This window comes from Globicephala melas, chromosome 7 (assembly GCF_963455315.2).
Source record: "Globicephala melas chromosome 7, mGloMel1.2, whole genome shotgun sequence".
In the NCBI taxonomy this organism is placed as follows: Eukaryota; Metazoa; Chordata; class Mammalia; order Artiodactyla; family Delphinidae; genus Globicephala; species Globicephala melas.
Window position 1 is genome coordinate 55,220,389 of NC_083320.1, and position 27,404 is coordinate 55,247,792.

A 27,404-nucleotide genomic window follows, 5' to 3' on the forward strand; every position below is an offset into this window, starting at 1 on the left:
ATAAATGGTAGCTATTAGAATTCTCATCATCAGAGCACCTAGCAGAAACTCAATAAATTTGTTGATTGACTGATTAATGTTGATATGAATTTGAGAAGTAAGTTTCAAATTATCAAGCAGATGGAACTTAAGTAATTATCCAACTATGGTACAAGTAGGCAGCTTCACAGAGATTATTTCCTGTCCGGGAGAGAGACTACAAAGTCTAATGCATTACCTACAGTCATGTCCCTCTCTGGTACCAGCAGAACCTAAAATGAGAATCACTGGAGTTTAGCAAGAGGGGCTCTGGCAGCTTTGCGATAAGCACAGAATCCTGAATCCTTTACGCACTTTGGGAAAGTTGCTTAATCTCTCCATGCTGCCATTGACCTCTCTGTAAAATAGAAATAACAGCATCTTGTGATGAGGAGTCATTTAGTTAGTAGTTAGTTAGTAGGTAGTTGGTAAAGCACTTAGTACAGAGGCAGGCACATGTAAGCACTGTAGAAGTGCTTGTCACAAAAGATGAAGCACGAAGAATAGACTGATGTGTCTCTTTGCACAGGGCTTAGCACAGGAGTGTTTGGAATTAGACGGTGCCTGATTCCTAGAGGGCTGCTCATGCTGGCGCTGCCTGGTTGTGCCTTGAATGACCTATTGTTATTTGCCGGTCTGCCTTGTTCCCTGGAGGGTTTTCTGGAGAAGTTACACAAACCCTACCACCATCCAGGCATGCCCTGCCATCTGGGAAGCAGACATGTTTCCAAGGCAGTAGAATCCAGCAGGGTATGAAATGTTAACACCTGACATCAGGGCAGCCCTCTGACCTTTGACAACACACTCCTTTCTTCCAAAAGGAGTTAGCCAAGATGTGGTTTCCCAGCTCAGATCCTTCGTTAGTTTTCATCACGTGCTGCTGGTTTTAGTAAAAGAAAGCAGATTTTGGACAAAGAGTGTGCCTGATTTTTCCCTTCTCACCACATCCAATTAGAAATACAAGAGTTATCTACAATTTGAATTGTTCCCCCTGTTTTTTATATCCAGGTTTCAATCTGGATTCTAGATTTCTAAACCAATAGAAATCTGCCCCTCAAAAATCTGATTCAGATATTTCCTGTACTTTCTTATGGGCTCAAATTAATGAAAGCTGTAGCTGAATATGTTTCTTCTTCGTAACGCTTATAAAATATGGTTGTAGCCAGGTAGTAAACTGGAGTCAAACTGTGTGGTTCTCCCCCGCAAATCTTAAATGCAGGAGACACATATACACTATTGATACTACGTATAAAATAGACAACTGATGGGACCATACTGTATAGCCCAGGGAACTCTACTTAATGCATTGTGGTGTCCTAAGTGGGAGGGGATATACGTATATGTATGGCTGATTCATTTTGCTGTGCAGTAGAAGCTAACACAACATTGTAAAGCAACTGTACTCCAATAAAAATTTTAAAAAAAGAAAGAAAGAAAATTCAGGAGCCCCTAATGGGGCATGTAGTTTGCCTTTTTGGTGTGGGTTTTCTTCTGTCCCTATCAATCAGTGATACATTGGTAAACAGGTTTATGAGCTATGTATAGAGTATTATATACTGATTCCCTTGCTGAGAGTTAAAAATAAAAAGCATCGTCCATTACAAATTATTTTAAGCAGAGCTTGCTTGGTTCAGGTATAGAGAAAGCAGTGCTTGGCTTTCCTTGATCTGCCGCAGGCAAAACAAAAGGGCCACCGAGAGTGTGTGCGAGCTTTGTCTTCCGAAGTAGTGCGGCTGCATGATGGAGGTGCTAAACATGGGTCTGTCAGCAGTGCTGCCCTTGTTGAGGAAAAGAAGATGTAAGCTGGCCGGGTCCCATTTTATTTATGTATGTATCTAGGACGGGTTTGTTTAGGAATGCAACAAAAGATTATTCAGGCTGTTTTGTTTGGTTCTGTTTTTCAGATCAATGTTAATGACAGCCTGTGACCTTGGAGCCGTGACCAAACCGTGGGAGATCTCCAGACAGGCGAGTGGTGATTAATGACAGGTCTCAGCCGAGGAGGGACTGGGGGGGGACAGTATTCCCAGAGCCCTGTCTACCAGGCACTGAAACCTGAGTCAATTTGCATCAGTATTAACGTGGTGTAAAAAATAGCAGGAGGTTTAGGGCGACGGTTTATTGCCCAGCCTTTCTTTATCGTGCTTCCACTGAGAAATAATATTTCTGACTCTGTAAGATTTTTTTTAATGCACTAAATCCAAATAACACCTTGACCATTTCTTAAGGCAGGAGTTTCATACGTAGTGTTCTTGAATAGGTAACCGTGTTTTAGTACAAGGTCCAGTTTTTTACATCTGAAGAAAAAAAAAAAAAAAACAAGGATAAAAAGGAATTTCTATTTTTCTTTTTCTTTAAAGTCTATTTAGAGATCAGAGGGCTCTTTGGCCAAAATGTGTAGTATCTAATTTAATTTGTGTCCCAAATTTAATGCCTTTACCACCTCTCTGGTTTCACTGCCCAAAAGTGTTAGTTCTAGAGCTAGAATAGTTTTTAATCCCATAACTACCCAACTAAAGGTCCTTTATTACCTTGATAGTATTTGGTTAATAGCTCTTTTGGTTTTATGAGGCACCTACTGGATGGGCTGCGGGGTCTAAAATGATAACTTGGTATCCTGAGACTTGACATTTAAGGGAAAATAAGATACATTCATATAACAATAAAAAACTAATATTTATTGACTAAATAACCAATGTTAAATGACTGCTTTATAAGTATTATATCATTTAATCCTCAAAAATCCCCTGAGGTGGGTATTGTGACTGTAGTGGGCTGAATAATGGCAACCCAAAGATATCAGGTCCTAATCCCTGGAACCTGTAAATGGTTTTTCCTTAGAAGGAAAAAGGGTCTTTGCAGATGTGATTAAGTTAAGGACCACCTTTATCATTATCATCATCATTATCTGGATTACCCAGGTAGGCCTTAAATTCAATCACAAGTGTCCTTATAAGAGAGAGGCACAGGGAGGTGGCACATTCAGAAGAGGAGAAGGTGTGTGAAGACAAGGCAGAGATTGGAGTGATGTGGCCACAGGCAGAAGGATGCTGGCAGCCACCAGAAACTGAAAGAGGCAAAGTACAGATTCTCCCCTGGAGCCTCCAGAGGGAACATGGCCCTACCAACACCTTGATTTCTGTCCAGTGAAGTGATACTGAACTCCTGGCCTCCAGAACTTTGAGAGAATACATTTCTGTTGCTTTAAGCCACCAAATTTGTGGTAATTTATGACAGCACTAGGAAACTAATACAGTGATTATTCCTATTTCACCAATGGGAAAAATGAGGCTTAGAAAGGATACGTAGCCAGGCATATAGCTGGTAAGTGGTGGAGGAGGAATTCAAATCCTAGCAGATGAGATTCCAAAGCCTTCATTCTTAGTGTTTTATGCTTTCTTACACAGGAGGCACTAATCAGCATTTTTAAATGATGCAAGTGTGTTGGCAGAATGGGCTATGTTATCACTAAGCTCAAAATCTCAGTGTTTTAAACTAACACATCACCTGGAGACATGTGCCTCTGGGCATGGCTGGCACCTCTGTCCTCATCCTGGACTGGGGCTGAGGGAGCAGCTACTGTCTGGATCATTCCAGCAGAGGCCCGGGTGGGTCTTACACTGGAAGTTAAATGCTATCCCCCTGCCTACAATTCATTGGCCAGAACTTGGTCACATGATCCCACCCAGCCAGGAAGTGCCCATCCTTCCATGTGCCCAGAAAGTAGAAAGCCAGAAATAGTTGGTGAAAACATACTACTGTTTGCCCTTCTAATCACCAAAAATGTGATTCACTCTCCTTCCTCCAGGCAAAATATACTCATCCCCCCACCCTCCAAGGGAGTTGACCCAAATATCCCATCAGTAGTGATATTAAGCTGGAAGTCCAGGATCTCTGGATGATATGTGCTAATCTCTACAGCAGGTCTGTAAAGATTAAACTAAAGATGAACTAAAGGCCCACACACACCCAAAATGCAGCACATAACACCCACTCCACAAAATACTCATTATGACAATCCCATTTAGAAAGGGAAGAGATGGCAATATTTGGCAGTTAGGGGTCCACAGCAATTCCAAAATCCCACTGGGCATTCTCTGGGAGGGCCTTCTACTCTGTGGTAGGCCCTGATTCTCAGGGAGATGCTGCCCAATTCAATATTTTCCATGGCCTTTAGATCCACCCTAGGAAATTATTCCTTTTCCATTATCCTCCTTGGCTAGATTCAAAGGCCAAGCAGCTTTCTCAGCCTGCTTCCCCCCTAAAGAAGTTTGAAGACCCAAGGCTTGTTTTAAGTTTTAAATAGTCAAAGGCTTGTGGGGGTTTTTGGCACATTTAGTCACCTTCTTAGATCTTTGATTCCAGTCACTTCCATTTGCTAATAACACATCCACAGTTAGATTCTATACAACCTTCTTAGATCTACTGTATTTCTTTGCTTCCTTATATTCAGGAACAAGGAAATACAGCATGCATACATCTTTCTTCCTCTCTCAACAGTTAATTCCTAGTATTGGGGGCCTAGTATTTGGCACCAGTGAGGAAACCATGTAGTTCAATCATTTTTCTGGGCCATTTTGTCTAACTAAAAGGATGTTGTGTGTGCCACCTAATTCATTCATAGTTGCTAACTATGTGTTACTGGCCACATCTTCCATTTGATTCTTGTTGCAAGGCTGAGTCTTGATCAGCCTTTGTCATTCAAAGTGTATCTCAATTTTTATTTTCATAGTTTGGGATTAAGAAGCAGCTTCATATTCTATCCCTACAAGATCCTGAATTTGTAACTTTCTCTATTCCCTTTCATTCCTAGTTATAGACCTGCCAACCCTTTTCTGAGCTCACTTCTTACAATAACCTAGCAAAACAGTCAACAGCAACCATCACATGCTATTAACTTTGTTTTCCAGTCTCTTCCCCTAAGGCTATAAATTCATTGGGTACACTGTTTGCTTTATTTCCATGAGAACTGTAAAAAATATTTTGCCACTGTGTAACATGGGTCATCATCCTCATAGCTTCTAACAACCTCACTGTTTCACAAATACCTGGCCCCCAAGCCGATGCCACATATCTTAGGGTCTTTCTTTCTTTTCTTCCTTCCTTTCCCTTTCTCTCTCCCTTCCTTCCCTTCCTTTCTGTTTAATAGCACTACCTCACTTCCATACCAATTTTTGTTAGTCAAGGCTAAGCTAGGCTTTGCTGCAGTAACAAATATAATCTCAAGTTTTAGTTGCTTAGCACAAATGAAAGTTTATGTGTTTCTCACATCACAGTTCAGTGCAGGTGGTGCAGTTTTCCTATAGACTCTCCTCCAACGAATAGCTCTCTTCCAGTGCCTTGGTTTTCGTTTTAGTATGACATGCTTGAAGTTACATAAAGCAGGTTATGGTGAAGGATTTGTGTGGTTACATTGCTTATTTCTACATCTCTGCCCACCCTTCCCTTCCCCAGTGTGGAAAGGCCTCCCTTACAGTACAGTTTGGGAATAAACTGAAGAGAATATGTAAGTGGCTCTTCCAGGTAGTGGGGAAAAGTGTAGTATTGAGAGTGGCCCCTGTGATAGGGGTGGAAGGTAGTGGAGAGTAGGAGAAAGTTAGGGGAACCGGAGGAAAAATAAAGAAGATTAGAAAGGGGGTAGATGAGGGATGATCTGCCAGGGCCTTCAGAACCCCAGTGAAATGCATGTCACAAGGAAAGGAGCAGCAGCCCATGTGGGAGCCAGAAAGTGACCAAAGTACTTGAAAGGAAAAAAGTTTCCACATTGAGATTATAGAATGAAGAGGCCCAATGGCCACTTGTAGGTGGTCTTCTTGGTCACTGATATAAATATTATTTTATTTTTAGGATTTGAACTTCTGCCGACCAGTGCAGAAACTCATGAGGTCAGGGAAATAAAACACAAAACCATCTTTTTCCAAATGTTTCCATCAGAAATCTTGTCACGACTCTAAACTGTAGATCTCATTTGTGTTTGTATCTGAATTGAATAGGTTAGGTATTTTCAAAACCTTACTCACTTCTAATAGGATTTTAGGAAACAGTTAGACAAAAACAATAGAAACTTATTTTAAGAATAGAAATATATTTCCAATTTCCTGGATGTTGATTTTTTTTTAATTCCCTTTCAAAATGTGTTTTCATTGGTGTCTATTTCACTTTGCCTTCCTCACACACATGACTCTAAGCATGTGGGTTTCCCCAGTCAGCCCCCAAGGCCTGATTAGCATCTCAATTTCCTTTTTTAATAAAAAATTCAATCAAGAGCCACTTAATAGTCCTGATTGGGATTTTAAGTACAAATGAAACAGTGGTACAATTTGAGCTGTGAAAGCAGCTCAGGGGAAATACCCAAGATCACTTTGGAAAGCTCAAGGAAAAGGATTTTGTTTTAATTTCTTTGCTTTCCAGGGGCTACTGACCTCTGCAGGACTCCCACCTCGGGGTGACCTCATATGCACACTTGCATTCTTTAGTGCAAAAGATCCACCTCAGAGGATTCTGAGGGAGAGTTATGGGAACTGAATAATGAGGCCAGGTCCTTGGGGGACCATTTCTTCTCAAAAGGAAGGCCAGAGACCAATGAGAGAGGCCTGGAGTGCTAAAGTGAAAGGCAGTGGCAGAGACTAGAGAGAGACAAGTGAACCTGGTCCTAGAAAGACTGAGTCAGTTCCAACTGGTTTTATGCTGTTGAATTTTTAAAATGTTTAAAATCTGAACTGGCCGTTCTATTTTTTAATAAATGACTGCATACTTGCTACTCTCAGATGTGTGTGTGGGTGTTAGAGGTTGTTGTTAAGTTTTGGCAATGGTTACCATTTATGGTTGACAAATCTCCTGAGAGATATACTTTAGGTAAATTATCTTGATTCTCTGCACTTGACCAAAATTAAACCACTCTAACCTTTGCCAGACCTAAAAACCTCATCTTTACAAGAGCCTGGAATAGAGAAAAATTAGTCTGGGGATCCAGATCTTCTTGCCATCAAGTTGTCTGGTATTTCTTTTCTGCTCTTCCAATATTTTGTAATCCAGCTAGTTCACCTCAGAGATATCCTAGATGTACATCATAGTGTTGTTGAAAACGCCCGTTCAGCACTTATCTGTTACATCAGTTTGCTTCCCATAAAACTATCAGTAGAAGCACAGGGCTTGGGGAAGAAGAAAATCTCTGTAAGCTTGACCATGATCAGTAGCTTCTGACCATCCACACTAATGGATGAAAAGTAGAAAAATATGTGTCCTTACTTTGAAAAAAATCTCTGTGGTTTGGGGTAGAACAGCCATTCCATTGTGCTGTACCAGCTAGAACCCACCATAAATAAACACTGTTATTTAGTACATGGATTGAGACAGCCTGAAGACCAAATCAAATTCTTCAGACTATATCATAACATACTGTAAAAGTCTGGTATGAACAGTGAATCTAGCATTAGTTCTGCCCCTTGACTGATGGCTACTGTAGGAAGTAAGGGGTGGGCCCTGGGTGTATCCGTTCCAGAGGGCACATGTATACTGGTAGGGTGACGTGGTTAAGGAGTTTTTGTGATGGCAAGATGAAACCAAACTAAAATACAGGTATGTGACAAAGTAAAGAATCTGCACAGAAACAACCGAAAGTTGGCTGAATTATTATTACAAACATAGTATAATAATATATTATAATAACATCAGTTATTATTAGATTATTATTTGCTTCATTTTTCTGGATAAGAACATTGCCTGCTTTGAAGGTGGGAACCTTGTGCCTCATGTGTATATATAAGCTCTACTGTCAGAGATGGTCTATCGGCATGTGTTTAAGGATACATTGCAACTGTACTTCAATTCTATTTCAACAAAAATAAATAAAAAAGCATTGCACAAGTTCTTCTGATTAAAAGGAAATCAGTTTCATTGATTAAATTCTATAATACCTTCAAACACAAAAGATTAATGTACTTACTCATAAGTTTTTTAAATGATTGTCTGTCTTGAAGATAGCTACCATACACATAAGCCAGAAATAACTTCTGTGTCTCGTGATGAATTACACATACCTGTCAATTTAAATATTTCTCTGTTTCAGGTGGCTGAACTTGTAACCAGCGAGTTCTTTGAACAAGGAGATCGGGAGAGAGCAGAACTCAAACTCACTCCTTCAGTAAGTTCTTCCTTTTCTTATGACGTATTTACCCTTTCAAATGACATTTTCAAAAATAACTTCAAATCGCACCTTGAAAATGGGAAAGACAGAGAATGGATTTAAGGAATCACTCTTTAAAGTTTAAAGCTTTAATTGAACTTAGATGCTAAACACTTATTCCCAGGTTTCTGATTAACAGGGCTGATCTACTTAACAAGCATTTCCTGTACTCCCACAGTGGGAGAAGTAGGCGCAAGGGAGGATCGCAGAGTAGTATTTGAATAACACAAAGCCTAGGGCTGGCATTTCATATGTAATCAGTGGCTACTTTGAAACAGAAATACAGAAAAAAATTAAAGGCAAGCAAGCTGTCCAGCCTTGATGGGCTAGAACAGGCAGGTGCAGTAAATAATGGATATTCTGGATTTTACTTTCCAATTTTGAACTTTCCAAAATCCCAAAAGCAAATCAAGTCTCTGTTTCTTTTCCTTTTTTTGCGAAATGAAAAGTTGCATCTGGGGAACTAAGTTCTGCTGATTGAAATGCTATTTAGATTGGATTCATCCATTCAATTATTATTTGAGAATGCTTACTGTAGGCTAAGGATGATTCTGTTTTTACTAATCGGGAGACAAAGACATAAATGCCTCAGTCACCACCCTCAAGGAGAGGGCGGCCTCTTTATTCTTAATGAATGGGTAGCTTCAAACCACCCAACGACTCAAAGAATGGTCCAGAGTATTCTAAAGCCTGCCACAGCACAGAAGATTCACTGCAGCTCAAGGAATGTGTTAATTGTCAAGAATGTCTGTTTATGAGGATTCAAATCAATTCAGTTTTGAATATTTGGCTTTATTTATAAGATCTTCAAGTTTTAAAACACCTTTCTTTGCTGACATTTAAAGACAAGGAAAAGCAGCAGAACTAGCGCCTAGCTTAAAGAACTCACAGACTTACTAATTTTGACTATTCTTTATTTGTTGTTTACCTACAAAGGTCAGAAAGACTACATAAGTTAAAACACCCATCAATTATTTTAGTTTCCAAAGCAATATCTATTTATACTGTTTTCAACACATCCCTTTGTTCTTCTTTGGTGATGTCACCAAATTTGGTTACAAAATACAGATACTAGATTGGGATACATAGTTAACGTGTAAAACGTAGCACAACTCAAATTTCTGTCAACTATATGTATATCTATTTTCAAATAAAAGCTTTTCTCCTCTTTAAAAAACTGTTTCAGAGGCCTCCTCTGAAGGGTTTACAATGCAGCAAAACCACAGGTTATTTAATTAAATGAAAAAAATATGGGTCAGGGCTTCCCTGGTGGCACAGTGGTTGAGAGTCCGCCTGCCAATGCAGGGGACACGGGTTCATGACCCGGTCCGGGAGGATCCCGCATGCCGCGGAGCGGCTGGGCCCGTGGGCCATGGCCGCTGGGCCTGCGCGTCCGGAGCCTGTGCTCCATAATGGGAGAGGCCACAGCAGTGAGAGGCCCGTGTACCACAAAAAAAAAAAAAAAAAAAAAAAAAAAAATGAGTCAATTGACAGCATTGGCAAGCTGGTGGGTGCAGTGGTGCAGCACTAAGGAATTTTTGTAGGCTCAGGTAGGGGTTTTTCTGGAGACATAAATGAAATTAATTTTGAGGTGGATACATAGCTGTAAGTGCTGCTCTCTCCCCACAAAAGCCTACTTAACACGGCTGATGACTATCTCCTCAGGCCTAACTGCTGTGGCAGGGCTATCCCACATTAGTGCTTTTCCAGAAATGTCTGGAAATGCACACACCCAGATTGGACACCTGCTGTGCCCATTATTCCATGATATTTAGGAATAAAATTGTCCAAGAGCCCTTTCAGGTGTCATAGTCCTAAAGGTCACCAGAGTAACTTCATGAAGACAAAGGCTAATGTGGGCAACATCCAGATTAATACTGGAAGCAGTGAGTCAGTTAACAGCACATGCTTGAACACCTTCAAGTATCAGGCATGAAGCTGGACACAGTGCATCCAGCCATGAGCAAGGCACCATCTTCCCTGCCCTCAAGAAGCTTGTCAACTGCTGGGAAATATAGACATTAAATAAATAATCACCAATAATCAATTACAAGATGCAAAATTCTGTTAAGGGAAAACACAGGACAAAGTGGTATCTCACATACTCATCAAACATCCAGAAATGACCCCTTACAGTTATGGTCAACTGATTTTTGGCAAGGGTGCCAAGATAATGCAATGGGGGAAAAATAATCTTTTCACCAAATGGCACAGGGACAACGGGATATCACATGCAAATGAAGATGGACCCTATCTCTCACCATAGCCTAAATGACCTAAATGTTAGAGCTAAAACTATAAAACTCTTAGAAGAAAGCAAGATATAAATCTTCTGGATTGGATTTGGCAATGGTGTCTTAGATATGATACCAAAAGCACAACAAACAAAAGATAAAATAGAGAAATTGGATGTCATCAAAACTTAAAACTTTGTGTGTTGAAGGACACTATCAAGAAAGTGAAAAGACAACTCACAGAATGGGAAAAACTATTCACAAAGCATATATCTGATATGGGCCTAGTATCTAGAATATATAACAACTATTGCAACTCAACAATAGAAAGACAACCCAATTTTTTAAATGCATAAAGGATCTGAATAAACATTCCCCTAAAGAACATATATAAATGGCCAATAAGCACATGAAAAAAAAATGTTCAAAATTATTAGTCATCAGGGAAATACAAATCAAAACCACACTGAGATACCACTTCACACCCACTAAGATGACTATAATCAAAAAGACAATAACAAGAGTTGGCAAGGATGTGGAGAAATTGGAACTTTTTGTACATTGCTGGTGGGAATTTAAATGATGCAGCTGCTTTGGAAAACAGTTTGGCAGTTCCTCAAAACATTAAACATTAGAGTTACCAGGGGCCAGCAATTCTACCTCTAGGTATAGCCCCAAGAGAAATGAAAACATACATCCACACAAAAACTTGAATGTTTGTTGTAGCATTATATATAATATCCAAAAAGTAAAAACAACCCAAATGTCCATCTACTGATGAGTGGATAAATAAAATATGGTATACAATAATGATACAAGGGAATATCATTTGGCAATAAAAATGATTGAAGTGCTGATGCATGCTTACAGGGTGAACCTTGAAAACATTATGCTAGGCGAAAGAAGCTGGTCACAAAATACCACGTATCATATGATTCTATTTACATGAAATGTGCAGAACAGGCAAATCCATAGAGGTAGAGAGTGAATTAGTGGCTGCCTATGGCTTGGGGGGTTTGAGGAAGAATGAAGAGCGACTGCTAATTGATATGTGATTTTTTTTTTCCTTGGGGCGATAAAAATGTTCTAAAATTGACTGTGGTTGGACTTCCCTGGTGGCACAGTGGTTAAGAATCCACCTGCCAATGCAGGGGACACAGGTTTGAGCCCTGGTCCTGGAAGATCTCACATACCGCAGAGCAGCTAAGCCCATGCGCCACAAGTACCGAGCCTGCGCTCTAGAGCCTGCGAGCCACAACTACTGAGGCCGTGTGCCACAACTACTGAAGTCCACGCGCCTAGAGCCCGTGCTCCACAACAAGAGAAGCCACCGCAATGAGAAGCCTGTGCACTGCAACGAAGAGCAGCCTCCACTTGCTGCAACTAGAGAAAGCCCGCGGGCAGCAATAAAGACTCAACACAGCCAAAAATAAAAATAAATAAATAAATTTATTAAAAAAAAATTGTGGTAATGGTTGCACAGCTAATTGTGAATATACTAAAAACCAGTGAATTAAAAACAAAATAACTATATACTATGCACCAGTCATTAAATAAATTTAAAAATCTCAGATAACAATTAGAGCTAGAGAGGATAAAACAGAGTAATATTTTTTATTTTTATTTATTTATTATTTACTTTTTTATTTTTTTTGCGGTACGCGGGCCTCTCACTATTTTGGCCTCTCCCGTTGCGGAGCACAGGCTCCGGACGTGCAGGCTCAGCGGCCATGGCTCACGGGCCCAGCCGCTCTGCGGCATGTGGGATCTTCCCGGACCGGAGCACGAACCCGTGTCCCCTGCATCGGCAGGCGGACTCTCAACCACTGTGCCACCGGGGAAGCCCCAGAGTAATGTTTTTTAAAGGAACATTTTGGACCAAGATTCATGCAGTTCACAAGAACTAGCCCTTCCTCCAGCATATTTCAGAGTCTTCTCCAAATGCCTAGTCCTCCTTCCTGATACTTACGTTTCACATTACAATCAAGGATGAACAGAGCCCGTAGGAGACAGTGACCTCCTCTCTAATTTGGAGGTATTTTCCTCAGCGGCGCCCTTCTATCTTCTGTGACCTCAGCAGCTAGTGATTTGGGCCCCACCCACTCCCACCCTTGTTCCTAAGTCTGAAGGATGCAGGATTTCTCAATATATCTGAACCAAGGAGATGTTGTGAATCTGCCCTCACAACCTATGTGAATGCCAAAATGATGTGGATGCCACATTTTATTTAGAAAAAAGATGAAACCTACTGTAAGACCATAGGCAGGGCAGGGTTGCTTCTTAGACCCTGGCCTTACTCCTTAGGAATAAAGGGAGGGACAGTCTCACTGGCGTAGAACAGGCAGTGTTTGTCCGAGGACTCTATCTCAGCCATCCAATTCCAACTGATTGTCTTTCTTTTTATGTCTGCCCAACGGAATATGTCACTTCTTTTTCTCTAAGTTTTCTAAACATTATAATATCATAACGTTTAAAGGCTGGGAATGAGGAGAGAATGGGTACCTGCCCCCATCATCCATCCAGTGATAGATAAAAATTTAGGAATTTATTCATGACAGGACCTTACTGAGAAACACAAAATTGTCCCCACCCTGAAAAATTAATACAAATAATTTCTATTTAAAATGAAATTGCTTTTAAGGATCTTTTCCAATCTATCCCACCCTCTCTCGCTATAAAAATAAAAGGCTGCACTATTTTTGTAGCAAAAAAACATCTCCCCTTCCTTTGACTTGTACCCAATTCCCAGTGACCTGATGACTTGATTTAGTGGCAGTTACCTATAACTGAAGACAGATTTTGGCCCCAAGGAGTTGCATGCTATAAAGTTCAAATAAATTCATTTACAAATCTCATAAAAAGAGGTGAAAATACTTTATTTCTCATTATAGATAAAGGAAAAGAAAATACGTGTAAAGATTGATTGTCATTTGTGAAGTGTTCAGTTGGTAAAAATCGGATCATTGTGACAAAGTGTTTGACAAAGCGCCTGAAAAGACTCCAGTGTAATAAAGCAAGGTTCTCCTCCCCCATTCTAGGCTATTTTTGATCGGAACCGGAAGGATGAGCTGCCTCGATTGCAATTGGAGTGGATCGATAGCATCTGTATGCCTTTGTATCAGGTAATCATGACTTGGGAGGGTCTGTGTGTCCTGACCGAGCCAGGAAAGAAGAGTGTGTATACCGCACTTTCAGAAGTATTAGTTTTAGGACACCCTTCCAGGGTATGTGTGTTGCCTAAAGAGGTTGCAGCTTATCTTTTCTCAGATTTCTGATCGGTCCCCCGGGAAGATTTGGTACTCGGAGGCCGGAGACCCGAGTTCTTCCTGGGCCTCAACTCCCTCATCTATAAACCAAGGACAGTAATATTTTATCTCAGTATTTCCCAAACTGTGCCCCATGGGACATAAGTATCCACCCATAACTTTTCAGAAAAAGCTCTCAGGCCCAATAATTAGGGAACCTCTCCTGCACATTAAAATACTGAAGGCTCGGAGAAGTCCTTTGGAAAAGAAACACGTTTAACCTTGATTAATTCTGAATTTCTCAAACATTTGACCATAGAAATCTCATTCAGTTTTTTTACGTTTTTCTTTTACTTTTATTAATATCATGTTAGACATGAGAGTTCCATGGTTTTCTGCTCTGACCCCATGGTCTGGGCCACAGGGTTTTGAAAAGCCCCTTCCATCTTACGCCTCTGTCTGAGATGCATGACAAACGGCAACCACTGAACCCTGAGCAAGGCGAACTCCCTGTTTCCAGCCCTGCTGCGTGAGTTTGGGACCCTGCTCCTGGCAAGGAGACTAGTGTCATCAGCTTTGAATGTTCACACTCCACAATTAGGGCTGACATGGGTTAACACTCACAGTTTAGTGTGCATTGGCTTTTAATTCTGCTTCTAAGTATTTGCTTTCATGTGTAAAACCTGGCCAGTTCTTTACCCCCTACCTACCTCAATCAGACTGAGCTGCTGTTTTAACTTCAAAGTGAGAAACACATGCAGGGAAAGCAAAACGGCTTCATTTCTCACTCTGTCTAACTCCATTAAAAACACAGTATTGTTTTTTAAGGACCTCACAACCATTAAGTTTGAGGCTTATCTACCACTTAACTTTCAGCACTTTTAGGGACTGCTGAGCCCTGTCACAATACTCTAAAAAAAATAAAAGTAAAAACTAAAAAAACCTAGAATACTGTCTTGAAGATGGAAATGTAATTTTTAATGACTATAAGCAACAAAAGTAAGTTCTTATTTGTATTATATTATCCATTAAATACATGACAGCATAAAATCAGACAAGTAAAGCTTTAAAAGAATCTAGAATAGATTCTTTTAGTTATACATGGGACATAATGCTCTTTTATTTAACAATGAGAGTTTGGATGAAAAATCAAGAATGATGTCTACGATATTATAAGAGGATCCTCAACTCTCTTTTGTCCCATCTGCGTCTCCCACCCTCACTCCTGTGGTGTCTCTGAATAAGCTGGGTCCCCATGTGTAAGGCACATCGCTGTTGTGTCAGGTATACCTTGCTTTGCTAAATTGACCTTGACCACCCATGTTGAATTATTTTTTAACATTATTCATTTTGCTGTGCACACTTAGGCCATAAATGAGATGAATTCTTGAAATTAATAAATTCCTTTTACTGTGGGTAAAGCTTAGGAGGATGAAGACATGTATTTGTGGGGCTGATAAATTTTTGGTATTAGTCTGAAAAGCTACTTTGGAATGAACCCAACTCCACACACCCTTCCTATGTGATTAGTTACAGTAAATGCTGGAAAGGACTCTCGTGCGCTTTTCCATGTTAATTTAAGTGTTTCATTACTGGTTCACAATCATTTGGGCTTACTTTTATACTTCCCATTAAATACTTTGAAATCTTCAGGTTAAAAAGGAAGTTACTTGAATTTCAAATGAAAATAGCAGCTTCCAGAATTTAAGGAGTAATATTAACCCATCATATTATCATTCCTGATTTTTCACATCTGTTTTACTTTACTCCCTATCTGTGACATTAGATACACCTGCTATTTTTATCCACAGGAAATTGACATATAGAAAGCTTAAGTGACACTCCCACCAAATTCGCTTTGTCCTACTCATCTGTGGCCTTGGTTTTGATGTAATGGCCTTTCTACTGCCTCACTTCACCTCTGCTGGATATCGTCCCACAATCTTTTCTTATTTAACTGGGGAAAGTCATGGCATTTAAAGAGGAATGCGGAAGGAGCTGTTTATAAAAGTTCATATTCATACCTGCTGCTGGATCTTCTCAGTGAACAAAGCATGAAAATCATGCTCTTTTTTAAAATTCCTTATCATCACTTATTTTTTTAATCTCATGGATTTCATTTATAAATTCTTTATAATGCTTTATAATTTTTATATATATATATAATATATATAATTTTGAAACCAACATTTCAAAAAGCCCTCAGACTGAAACCTTGCAGAGTGACTTTAAGTATGCCCCTTGAGAGTCCTCATTTTGTCCCATCTCAAGCAGTTGGGTGTTTTTTATTATTTAACTGTGAGAGTTAATGTGAGATTATTTAATCTCACATTAACTGTTGATGCTCCAGAAAGGTAATGGAATCCCTCAGTGGGCAGGAATCACCATGAGTACGAAGACACAAAATCTTGAGGAAATGACTCACGAAGCAAGGAAGGTCCCTGCTATGACACTGGTCAAATGTCACAATGTCTGCAGGAACTCAGGTTGTTGCTGAGAGGTCAGTTTGGGGTTTTTAATGTGAAAGTGCAGTGATAAGGAGTCTGAGAGGATAGAGGCAAATGGGAAGGTATGCAGATGGCATGAATCCCAGACTGTGAGAGACAACATAGTCTGCGTTACGGAACAGAAGAATCCAACGTGGCTTTGCTGAGTCAGTCTGGGCAGAGGGCAAAAGGATACAGAACAGTAGCTATGAGACCAAGAGATGTCATTGTAATGGCCAGGGCCCTGCTGACCCCAAGGTGGGGCAGGTTTGGGTGGCAAGAAGCCTCATGTAGAGCCCGAAGCAAAATGACACGTACATCACGATGAGGACCCCCCCTTGCAGGAGGAGCAGTGTGGAGAGATGCGGTCCAGCAAAGGCAGAGGCCAAACAAAGGCACTGTGTGCCTGAGGCTTCTGGGCGCAGACTGGGACAGGACAGGGCTTGTGGAGGCGAGGGCGGAGGGGCAGCCGGTCAGTAGATGCAGATATGGTTTTAGTGCAGCTTTTTGACTTCTTTGACTTTCACTGGGTACATCGGTTTCACTTCATGGTTTTGAGAGGGTTGTGCTTGGTCAAAGTAGATCAAGCTCTTTCCACTTTCGCTCCAGTTTGCTGAGTTTTGTCTCTGCTCCAAGCAAAGGGTAGATTAACAATACTCTCTGGTACCTGAAGGGCTGTTTATAGGTGGAAACCCACAAAAAGTACACCGGTACATTCTGGATGCCCATTACACTTAAAATCAAAACTCTTACCTCTGGGACAACTTCAATTTCCAATCTGTGCCTGTGCTGAGGAAAAACAAGGAGAACCCCCCAAACCCCCGAAATCTATTCAATAAGTTTCCTAAGCAATCTAGCAATTGACTGAAAGTGACTGGCAGAAAATACATAGATATATCTAATAAAGTAATGGGTAGGGAAAGAACATGCAGAGAACAGTCCCAGACCCATGGATGATTCTATAGTAGGGAGATGTGACATGCTTATATACATATGTTTATATGTGAGTATAAAATTCTCCAGAACTTGCTCATCTTTTTAAGCTTATGATTCCAAACTTTTCCTTAAAAAAAAAAATAGAAAATTGTCCTGACAGGCAGAAGTCATGATTTATCTGTGACAGCATTTAAATCAGGAAACATATAGGAAGCCAAGAGTGGGCAGGGAACCATCAAAGCGTGTTCCCCCAAGAGAAGACTAAAACCCTAGTTAGTTAGCTCTGTCCTAGCAGGGTATCTCCGAGGAATACATTGACATCTGATTCCTGTGCTTTCTGCTGTTTTTGCACCCCGCTGGGGATCCATTAGCTTGCTGCTCAACATCTTTGGAGGAATAAAAAACAAAAAGAAAGAAAGAAAAAAAAAACAGGCACTATCAAACTTTGAAGTCACTGCTGCACCAGCCTTAGGGATAAACAGAATACCTGATGTGGCAGCGTCACACTGAGCCTCTCTTTGCAATAGTGGGCAAAGTTTTTGCCCTTTATTTTCATTCTCAACTCAAACCTCAGTGTACCTAGAATTTCAATGATACACTGTAAATCATTATAAATCTTCTGTTTGTTAAGGATTGAGGGATTTAATTTTTATTATGAACATAATCAGATTTTCAGCTTATCTCAAACTGGCTCTTGATTTTGGAGTGTTTGACAGATAATGAAAACGGCTTGACTTGGACAGGATCTAGCTGGAATAATTCTCTCTCTCCATTAAAAGAAGAGTTAGGCAAGAGTGTTGTCTCTTTATAAAAATGTCATGGGGTTTCTGCAACAGGCAGGGCTTCTGAAGTTATGATAACAGTGATTTTTGAGTTTTTTTCTGCCTTCAGCTGTAATGGTTGTTTTGGAAAATGCATTCCATCTGATGCAGTTATTAGTATGCTCTCTGGGGACTTCCCCAGCGGTCCAGTGGTTAAGACTTCGCCTTCCAATGCAGGGGTTGTGGGTTTGATCCCTAGTCGGGGAGCTAAGATCCCACATGCCTTGTGGCCAAAAAACCAAAACATAAAACAGAAGAACAAATTCAATTAAGACTTAAAAAAAATTTTTTTAAATATGCTCTCTGAAAAGAAGGGAGGAAAAAAATCTTTAAAATATAGTTGAAGTTGTAGAAACTGGGAGTTAGAATTGATAAACTGGAAAAGAGGAAGTAAGGTGCTACTCCAAGACAATTTTTCTGGACACCAATAAAAGTACTTCAAAAACAACTCAGTGTTCCCCAGATGGCTCGTGCCTTGTGTTCAGGTTTTTTCAAAAAAGAAAAAGTAGTGAGCTACAGAGTGACTAGTTAGAATATAACATCATCTCCTCTTAAAAACCTACAAGGAATGGAATGTGGTTAGAGAGGGAAACAATTTCATCCCATACTTAAAAAAAAAGCAGGACACCACCCAAATCAGTTTCCTGTAAATGTTATCTGTACGACTTCTAGTATTCCTGTGAATGAGAGAAAGAAATAGTTGAGGCTGATTTCTTATTTGCCCTACAAAGGGGGGACATATATGGAATGACATCATATATAACTTGAAAAACTCAAGAAGAAAGAAAGAAAGGGAGGGAGGGAAGGAGAGAGGGAGGGAGGGAGGGAGGAAGGGAGGAAAGAAGGGAGGGAGGGAGGAAGGAAGGGAGGGAGGGAAGAAAATAACTTCCTGTATTCTCTATAATTTATATTTATCTGGCTCCACCTTTTCCTGGTGATGGGCGGGGGGGGGGGGGGGGGGGAGGGGGCGCGGCGTTCAGGGACTGGTACTTAAACTTGACAATTAAAGTATCTCAATTCCTTCCGGTTAAAACAAGTCCTTGGGAAGACTAAAATGTGAATTGTTCCCAGTCAGAACCATTTCTTCTCCCCAGCTGACATCCAGGTGCCAGGAGAGCTCACCTGTCTTTGTAAGGGTTCTGTGACTGGAGGGAGAGGGACCGAGTGCACATGCAGCCTCTGGGGTCAAGGCTTTGGGCGTGATGCCCAGCTGGCCTCTGGGACTGTGGGGTGGGCGCAGTGAGCACTTCGTGGAGGGCCTGACCACTGGCTCTGGCTGCTGCAGACCCCGGTCCATGCAGACCATGGCAAGCCGCTACCAGCTTCCTGCTCAGCTGGTTCTCTGCCATTGCTCAGCCTGTGGCACGCATGAACCCCCAGCTACTTTCTCTTCACCCTGCCATCCACACAAGAGCTTCCTCGGTTCTTTCTAATATGCCACCTGGGTAGTGCCAACTCCTTCTAGGAAACTTCTGTCATTTTCCTGAATTAGGCTCTGAGATTCAAGAGACAAGCCTTCCCCTCACCCCCAGGGTTCGACCCCCAGGGAACACAGAGCCAGGACACTCACTTCTGATCCCATTCTCCCCCCCCTCACTCCCTTTCTGTCTCTCTCCCTCCTCCTCCCCTCTCTAACACCCAGAGTGGAAAGTTTTTGAATTTCCTTTTCCTAGTTTAATGGGAACTCTCCTTATATAGTCTCCTCTGTGCTCCCCACTCCAGAACTTTGTACTCAGACTTGATGATTTGACCTAGCCAGGCTCGGTTCCTAAGAGATAGAGTTCTGGAATTTAGAAATCCCTTTTCTCACCACGCAAAGCTGGCATTGAGAGTTATTCTCTCTGAAAGCTAGGTGATGATAGTTCGCTGTTTCTAGCTGGGAACCACTGCTTGCCTGGGGGAGGAAAGCCTACTGAGCTAATGGGTGGGAAGCCACTGGCATCACGATTCAAGCAGAACGAAAATACATTGGTTTAATATTTTCAAATTATTGTCCTTGTTACATATGCTATATCCAAATCTGAGTGCTGATAGGAAAACCTGTTCAAAATTTTCTATGTACTATTAGTCAAGTACAAATGGAAGAGAAATATAAACAGTCAGAAGTGTCAGTTTTATGTAGTTTATACCCTGTCTTCCAGACTTTTGCCAAAATGATCTTCCTTTTTAAAAAAATATCAGATCATGGTATCCTCCTGCTTAAAAACCTCAGGTTACTACCACAATCTATAAGATACCTTCCAGATTCCTGGGGTTAGCCCTCTCATTCTGAGGCTCCCTGCCTCTTGGCCTCATCTCCTGTTACCCACACACCATTTGCCCCAAAGCACAGGACTCACGAACGCTTTTGTCCATTTTGCCTTTGCTTATACCTCCCTCCTTCTTCTTTCTGCCTGGAAGAGGACAGCTCAAACTGTCACCTCCTCTGTAAAACCTTTACTCCTCCTCAGCATTTCCACTCTACCTATCTCTTCATAACCACACGCAACACTCTGTGTTGTGGTCATCTTTCTGTCTGTCTTTTCTGTCTTTCTTCCCTGATGGACTAGATTCTTGGGACCATCATATTCTTGGTACCCAGAATGGTGCCTAAGTATATTCAAACTGCTGTTTGTTGAATAAATGAGTGAAGAAACAGAAGAGTGAACGATGAGACACTGGACGCAGAATTAATAAGCAGTGGAATGTACGAAGTAGGGTTATAATGTCATTTTAAATTATCATCTGTAAATATATAAAACCTTTCATCAGAGTGTGCACTGTTATATTACTGCCCATAATCTGAAGTATATGGCCTATGATGTCTTCTTAGAAAGTGGTTTAGTTCTCATCATGGTTGAATTGGTCCTTAATTCTAGCATAAAAAGACCAGTTTATAGCCATGAATTTTTCAGGGCTTTGACTTTTTCAGCTAGGAAATACATGAAATTTTCTTTTTTCCAGCATTGGCAGAAAATATAGTCTTCTCATTATTTTAGTATTCAAGTTGATAGGGAGAGCTAGCACATATACACAGATTTCAAGAAATATTATATATTATCTAAAACACTAAATTATCATGATTAAAATATAATTGTTCGACTTAGAAGACTTTTCAGATCCTTTAGTGCCTAACAGTTATCAATACAAACACGAAATAACAATGTGCTCTGTAGGGTGAAGTGCTGAATAGCCCAGAGGGCTCATTAAGAGAAGAACATTAAAGTTCATGTCGCTTTCTGCATCAAGCATGGTATGTGGCTGGTGAAGGCATTTCACACCCTTGGCTACATCTCAGAGTTCTTCCTGAATACCTGACATGCCAGGCTGTTTGATTTGGAGAGTTTTCCACCTCCAAAAAATGACTTTGACTTGATAAAGCAACCAGCTCTGTATACCTTTTCTTGTAAATAAAATGGACTTTGGTTTATTTCACGCAGCTTTTAAAAACCTGTTCTTTATACAGTAGGACTTAATTTCTATTCATATGCATTATATGAGCTCAAAACTGCCATCATGAATCTATATTAAAACGCTGGAATCAGGTAAAAAAAAGTTACAATATACTCCCTAATAAGGCTTTTTTTTGGGGGTGGGGGGCGCGTTGGTTCTTCGTTGCTGCACGCAGGCTTTCTCTAGTTGTGGCGAGCCGGGTCTACTCTTTCGTTGTGCTGTGCTGGCTTCTCTTTGCGGTGGCTTCTCTTGTTGTGGAGCACAGGCTCTAGGCACGCAGGCTTCAGTAGATGCATCACGCGGGCTCAGTAGTTGTAGCACATGGGCTTCAGTAGTTGTGGCTCACGGGCTCTAGTACACAGGCTCAGTAGTTGTGGCGCATGGGCTTAGTTGCTCTGCGGCATGTGGGATCTTCCCGGACCAGGGCTCGAACCTGTGTCCCCTGCATCGGCAGGCAGATTCTTAACCACTGCGCCACCAGGGAAGTCCCCTAATAAGGCTTTTGAGGGTAGAATTTAAGATAAGATCTACTTCTCCCTATCCAGCTGACCAACATAAATAACTCTTTTTAAAAGTGTTTATGCTTTGAAATCACGAAGCTAAAAATCACTTAACTGCAAGTCCATACAAGGCTTGGAATGTCGTCTTTACTTAAGTTACTTTCCAGTTCCTCAAGAAAGCGTATTTTAAACGTGGATTTACGTCTTCTTCATGGTCCTCTCTTCTGTGACTCTCTAAAGAAGAAAAAGGAAAGAAGGAAGAAAGGAAGGAAGGGAAGGAAGGAGAGGAGGGAGGGAAGAAGGGAGGGAAGAAGGGAGGGAGAAAGGGAGGAAGGGAGGGAAGGAGGGAGCGAAAGAGGGAGAAAGAGAAGAAAACTTGCATTTTTCACTAGGAAATGAATCAAGTCCTCTTTTAAAGACTGTGTTTTGCATTCTAAGTGCCTCTCCAAAATCTCTGAAATTTAAAGTTCATTTGAAGGGTCAGCATTGTTTTTGCTGCTGGGAAGTGAGGCATGAGATAAACATAAAGCATTCTTATTACGCTATTGCCAACAGAATCCTCTGTATTATTCAAAATGTCTCCTAAGAGAATTCAAGGAGGCAATATCTGGATCCTCAGCTCTCACTATTCTTATATTTCGTTATCAGAGCCGCAGCCGTAAAAATATTAAATAAATCACTCCAGGCACATTGCCCCATCTTAGCGAGCAGATGTGCTCAGAGGGAGCCAGGCTCTCAACCTCATGTACAATGAACATGGCAGCCCAGCTGTTGAGTCTGGTAGCCAGAGTCTAAAACGAAGTTAAAGACTTCTATCTGACTGAGTTTTTGGAAAAGAAGTTCAGTATTAAAGCCCATAAGAATACAAAGGTATCCTTATGCATACTTTTTCAATAAGCAGACATTTAGTGAATACTGACTATAGTGGCCACTGGATAGGGCTTAAATTTTAAAGTTTACAAAGCGCTTTTACATACACAATGTAATTTTACCCTAACCCTGTGAAGGAAGAAAATACTTCATTCTGAATCCTATAATGTCTAATAGTTTAAGTTTTATAAATGAGGAAACTGAAACCTACAGAAGCTAATGGACTTAACCAGAGTGAAGCAGTTAATACACAGCAGAGCCAGAATTTCGAAGCCAAGTCTTCTCAGCCTTACTTTGCTGCTTTTTCCCACTGCACTGCCCTGAGGAAGTGAAAGGCCATTCCATTAGTCCGGCAGTGCTCTACCTCTTTAAACCTCCCATTTACAAAGTAAAACTCTGAATTCTTCAGAGGGGAGGATACAGGGATCTGAGTAGAGATTCCAAGGAGAGTAATTGCTAGAGCACCGAATGGGCTACTGTAGGTTCTGTTCAACTGGTTACCAGAGAAATACTTTCTCAGAAAGACCTTATGTCAAATTGTCCTTGACCAAACACTTTCACCTGTAACTGAGTTGATGTTGCCAATGAAAGATGTTGGATTGACCTCCATAATTTATTCCACATCCTTCTGAGAATTCCATTCATAAAATAATATAGGAATTTTTTAAAGATACAAGCTTTCCTACGAAATGGGAAGAGGCTGGAAGAATTTTAAGGAGCATGATAGAAAAAGCCTACAATGCCTTGAACAGTTTGTAAGTAAGGGTATTAACAACGTGCGATTGAGGACCAGGAAGGAAATGAGGAGTACAGGAGAGAAAACATACATGGCCTCAGAGCACACCTAAATCGTCAAGAGCAGACTGTGGGCAGAAGGAAGGACTCACATTCTCTTTTTCCTGTGATGCCCCTTCATACTGTTGTCTACATGCAAACACATTTTCATCCAGGTACACCAGTGTATTCTGCTTTGGCCACTTAAGATAAAGTTCAAAACATGCTTCCACATCCTTAACATAGTTTTCATATTGTCCTTTGAAACAGCAGCCTAGTATTCCAAACAGTGACTTGTCATAATTTATTCAGTCATTGCCTACTTTTTTTGGTTGTTTTGTTGTTGTTTTTGCTAAGTGACATAATTCTAAAATGAGTACCTTTGTTCAATATTTTATTGATTATTTAATGCTGTTAAGTGTGATTAAAAATAATAACGTTGCATTTCTTTAAAAAAAGATATAAACTCTCAAGGACAACAGAATGTGAGAGGGCATAAGATATCCTCAAATATTGGAGGCTGGAAAGGAAGTTATGTCCCAGGATGTCTGCAGAAGGGGACATCAACAGGAAGAGAGCTTATCTGTCTTTCAGAAGGAACAGGTTCAGGACTTTAAGGGTCCAAGTTCAGCCAAGAGGGGGTCTATTAATTTCCTACAGCTGCCTAGCAAAATACAAGAAACTGGGTGGCTTAAAACAACAGAAATCTATTCTCTCACAGTTCTGGAGACCAGAAGTCAGAAATCAGGGTGTCAGAAGAGCTGGTTCTTTCTGGCGGTTCTGCGAGAGAATCCATTCCACGCCTCTCTCCTGGTTTCTGGTGGTTGCCAGCAGCCCTTGGCGTTCCTTGGCATGTAGCTGAATCCCTCCAATCTCCAACTCTGTCTTCACATGACATTCTGCCCTGTGTCTCTGTGTCCCTGTGTCTTCACATGGCCTTCTTTTATAAGGAGACCAGCCTTTGGATTTAGCTCCATATGCTCAGCTTTCTTTTCACGGTGATCACCCCTGGCTTGAAGGCTTGAATGAAAATAACTCCACTCTGCTGCTTTTTTAACACCTTTGGCCTTACAAAGTGACTTTCTTCTTGGAGCAAGTAGAATTGATGATAGTTAATATGAGCCTTTCCAAGAGTCTGAAACAAGGGAGATAGAGTATGTGGAAATGCTTCGGGAAAAGTAAACATTACATGCTAAAGCCCTCCATACATGTGAGCCATTATTCTTTTATCACCATTAATATCATCTCTAAGCTTCAATAGCCTCTGTTGGAAGTTTGGATAGTAAATAGCCAAACTGCTGGTCTCACTAAGGTGTAGTGCGTCTATAACAACATTTCCTGAGCACTTCTTATGTGCCAGGCACCAGACTGACTTTCCAAGCATTATCTGATTTAATTCTCTTAGCAATATCAAGTTAGATACTACTATCATCCCCCTTTTCAGATGTGAAAACTGAAGCTACAGAGTTTCTGTAATTTGCCCAAGAATACACAGATATTAAGTGACAGAGCTTTGATTTTTTTTTTTCTGCCTTCAAATCTGGGCTTCTAACCGATAGGACCTTACTGCCACCTGAGATGATGTGTGAGCAGGCATTAATGTTATACAAACCTCAGGTCCTTATCAGGTCCCCTGAAACAGAAGCAACACGCTGTTGTAATACTAGAATGTTCATCTAACAGTGAGCTTGCAGATCATCTGTAGATGAGGGAAGTGAAACCTTGAAAGGTCACCCGTGACCCGGCTTCACGGTGGCAAAGCTAGGTTTAGAAACCAAGACTTTGACCTCCAGTGTAGGGTTTGTCCCAAGATACTCTGCCACGAACATATTGAAGCATATTGTCTCCAAGTGTTCAAAGCTATCCCGAGGGGACAGAGTTTAAAAAGGAAATCTATCTGAGTAGTGATGCAGATTTCAAACACACAGAAAGCAGATGGAAGCAGGGAGTTTGCTTTGAAGGACAGCATGGTGAACCAAGATGCCTCTAAGAACAGGGGAAATGGAATGAAAAGTCAGCAAACAAGGTAGAAAAGACAGCCCTGAGAGGGCCTGAGAAACTGAACAGAAAATCTGAAGGAAGATAAATGGATAATTTAACAGCCATTCAGTTTTTAAGAAAGACAAAGAACAAGCTACATTGCATCAGAAAAGGCCTAGAAATGATGATGAATGGGGCCCTTCAAATGAGTGGTGAACACAACAGAATCACAGTCGCCTGCACGATTCCCAGCTGAGGGAAAATTTGAGGAACTAAATAAGGATATGAGACTGATACGGATTGAAGAGTTTTTCAAAATCTGTTTAATGTCCAGGCAGGGGACATTGATCGCTTTTCAGAGGAAATGTTTAGGATCAATGAGGTAGTCGGCCCTTATTGGAACGTGGATGTAGGGAGAGGATTTACACACATTAGAACAGCGTGCATTAAGGTACTGAGATAATTTTTGAATCATGGTGGCAAAGCACTATATTATTTTGATCTTTATGAAATATTTATCTTTTTTATCCTCGTATTCGTAAGCTTTCTTTATTAACAATGAAATGACTTGCTATTGAGTAATTCTAACACAAGATCAAAAGTTGCTAGTTCCTTTATCAGTTCATGTTACACTTTTAAGTAGAATATTTTATTGTTAAATAGTTTATACATGCCCAGTGAACAGAATTCAAAAGGTCCAAAAGGCACAAAAGTATTAGAGAAAAGTGGTCCTCCCTCACACTCCTGTCCCCAGGTCACCCAGGTCCTCTCCCTCAGGGCAACCACTATTAAGCAATTTCATCCAAAAACAGTCTATACAAAAGCAGAAATAGTGTTTTTGGCTTTTTCTTTTATTGAGATATAGTTGGTGTGTAATACATATATGGATGTATACATATACATGTATGTGTGTGTATATATGCACATATACACATATATGAACAGTGTCTATCCTGCTCCATACCTTGTTTTCTTACACTTAATATATTTTTGAGGTCACTCCTTTTCAGTGTCCATATAGCAGCTATCACAGTCGTTTTGATGGCTGCAGAGTATTAGATCTTAAAGATGTAGAATAAATTATTTAATCAATAATTAATTATTTATGAACACTGATGTTTCTAATAATTTGCTATTATAAACAAAGTGGAATAAATATATTTGTAAATGCATCATCCTCATACTTTATTTGTAGGACAAACACCTGGAAGTGGAATTAGTGGGCATTTGGCATATGGGCATTTGAAATTTTGATGGGTATTGCCAACTTTCTCTCTGTGGAGTCTGAACCAATTTATATTTCTGCCAGCAATGGCTGAGGTGCCTCTCCTTCTACACTCTTACCAAGACAATGTGTTATCAGACTTCTTGAATTTTGCCAATATGATGGTGCAAAATCTATCTCATGGTAGTTTTAGTTTGTAATTTCCATATAATAAATGAGTCTGATCATGTTTTTAGTACAGATTTATTTACTTAGGAGCCATTTGTATTTTTTTCTGTAAACTCTCCATATTTTTGCCCATTTTTCTATTGGGCTGGTGGTCTTTTCTTATTGATTTGTAGGAGCTCACTATATATTAAAGAAATAGACCTCTATCTGTAGCAAAAGTGGCAAATATTTTTCCCAGATTGTCATATATCTTTTCACTTTGTTTATGCTATACAGAAATACATTGATTTTATGCAGTCAAATTCATCTTTTTTTTATGGCTTCTGGATTTTATGTCATACAGATCGTGACTTTCCCATTACAAAATTATAAAAAATTTTAAATTCTCAGAACTTCTTTTAGTATTTTATGGCTTCATTTTTTTATATTTATATCTATGACTCATCTGGTTTTACTTTATTTGATTGAATGTGAAGTGTGAGGTCAGATTCCAACTTTAGTTTTTTGTTAGCTACCCAGTTGTCCCCTAA

General features: G+C 40.4%; 1 protein-coding gene across 1 annotated transcript in view; it reads left to right on the forward strand.

The window, feature by feature from the left end:
* PDE11A (phosphodiesterase 11A) overlaps window positions 1-27,404 on the forward strand; it is a 420,012-nt gene that overhangs the window by 375,635 nt on the left and 16,973 nt on the right. The window contains exons 17-19 of the mRNA XM_030851036.2: window positions 1,923-1,986; window positions 8,087-8,161; window positions 13,476-13,559. Coding sequence (XP_030706896.2) covers window positions 1,923-1,986; window positions 8,087-8,161; window positions 13,476-13,559 — 223 coding nt within the window. The remainder of the gene's footprint in view (window positions 1-1,922; window positions 1,987-8,086; window positions 8,162-13,475; window positions 13,560-27,404) is intronic.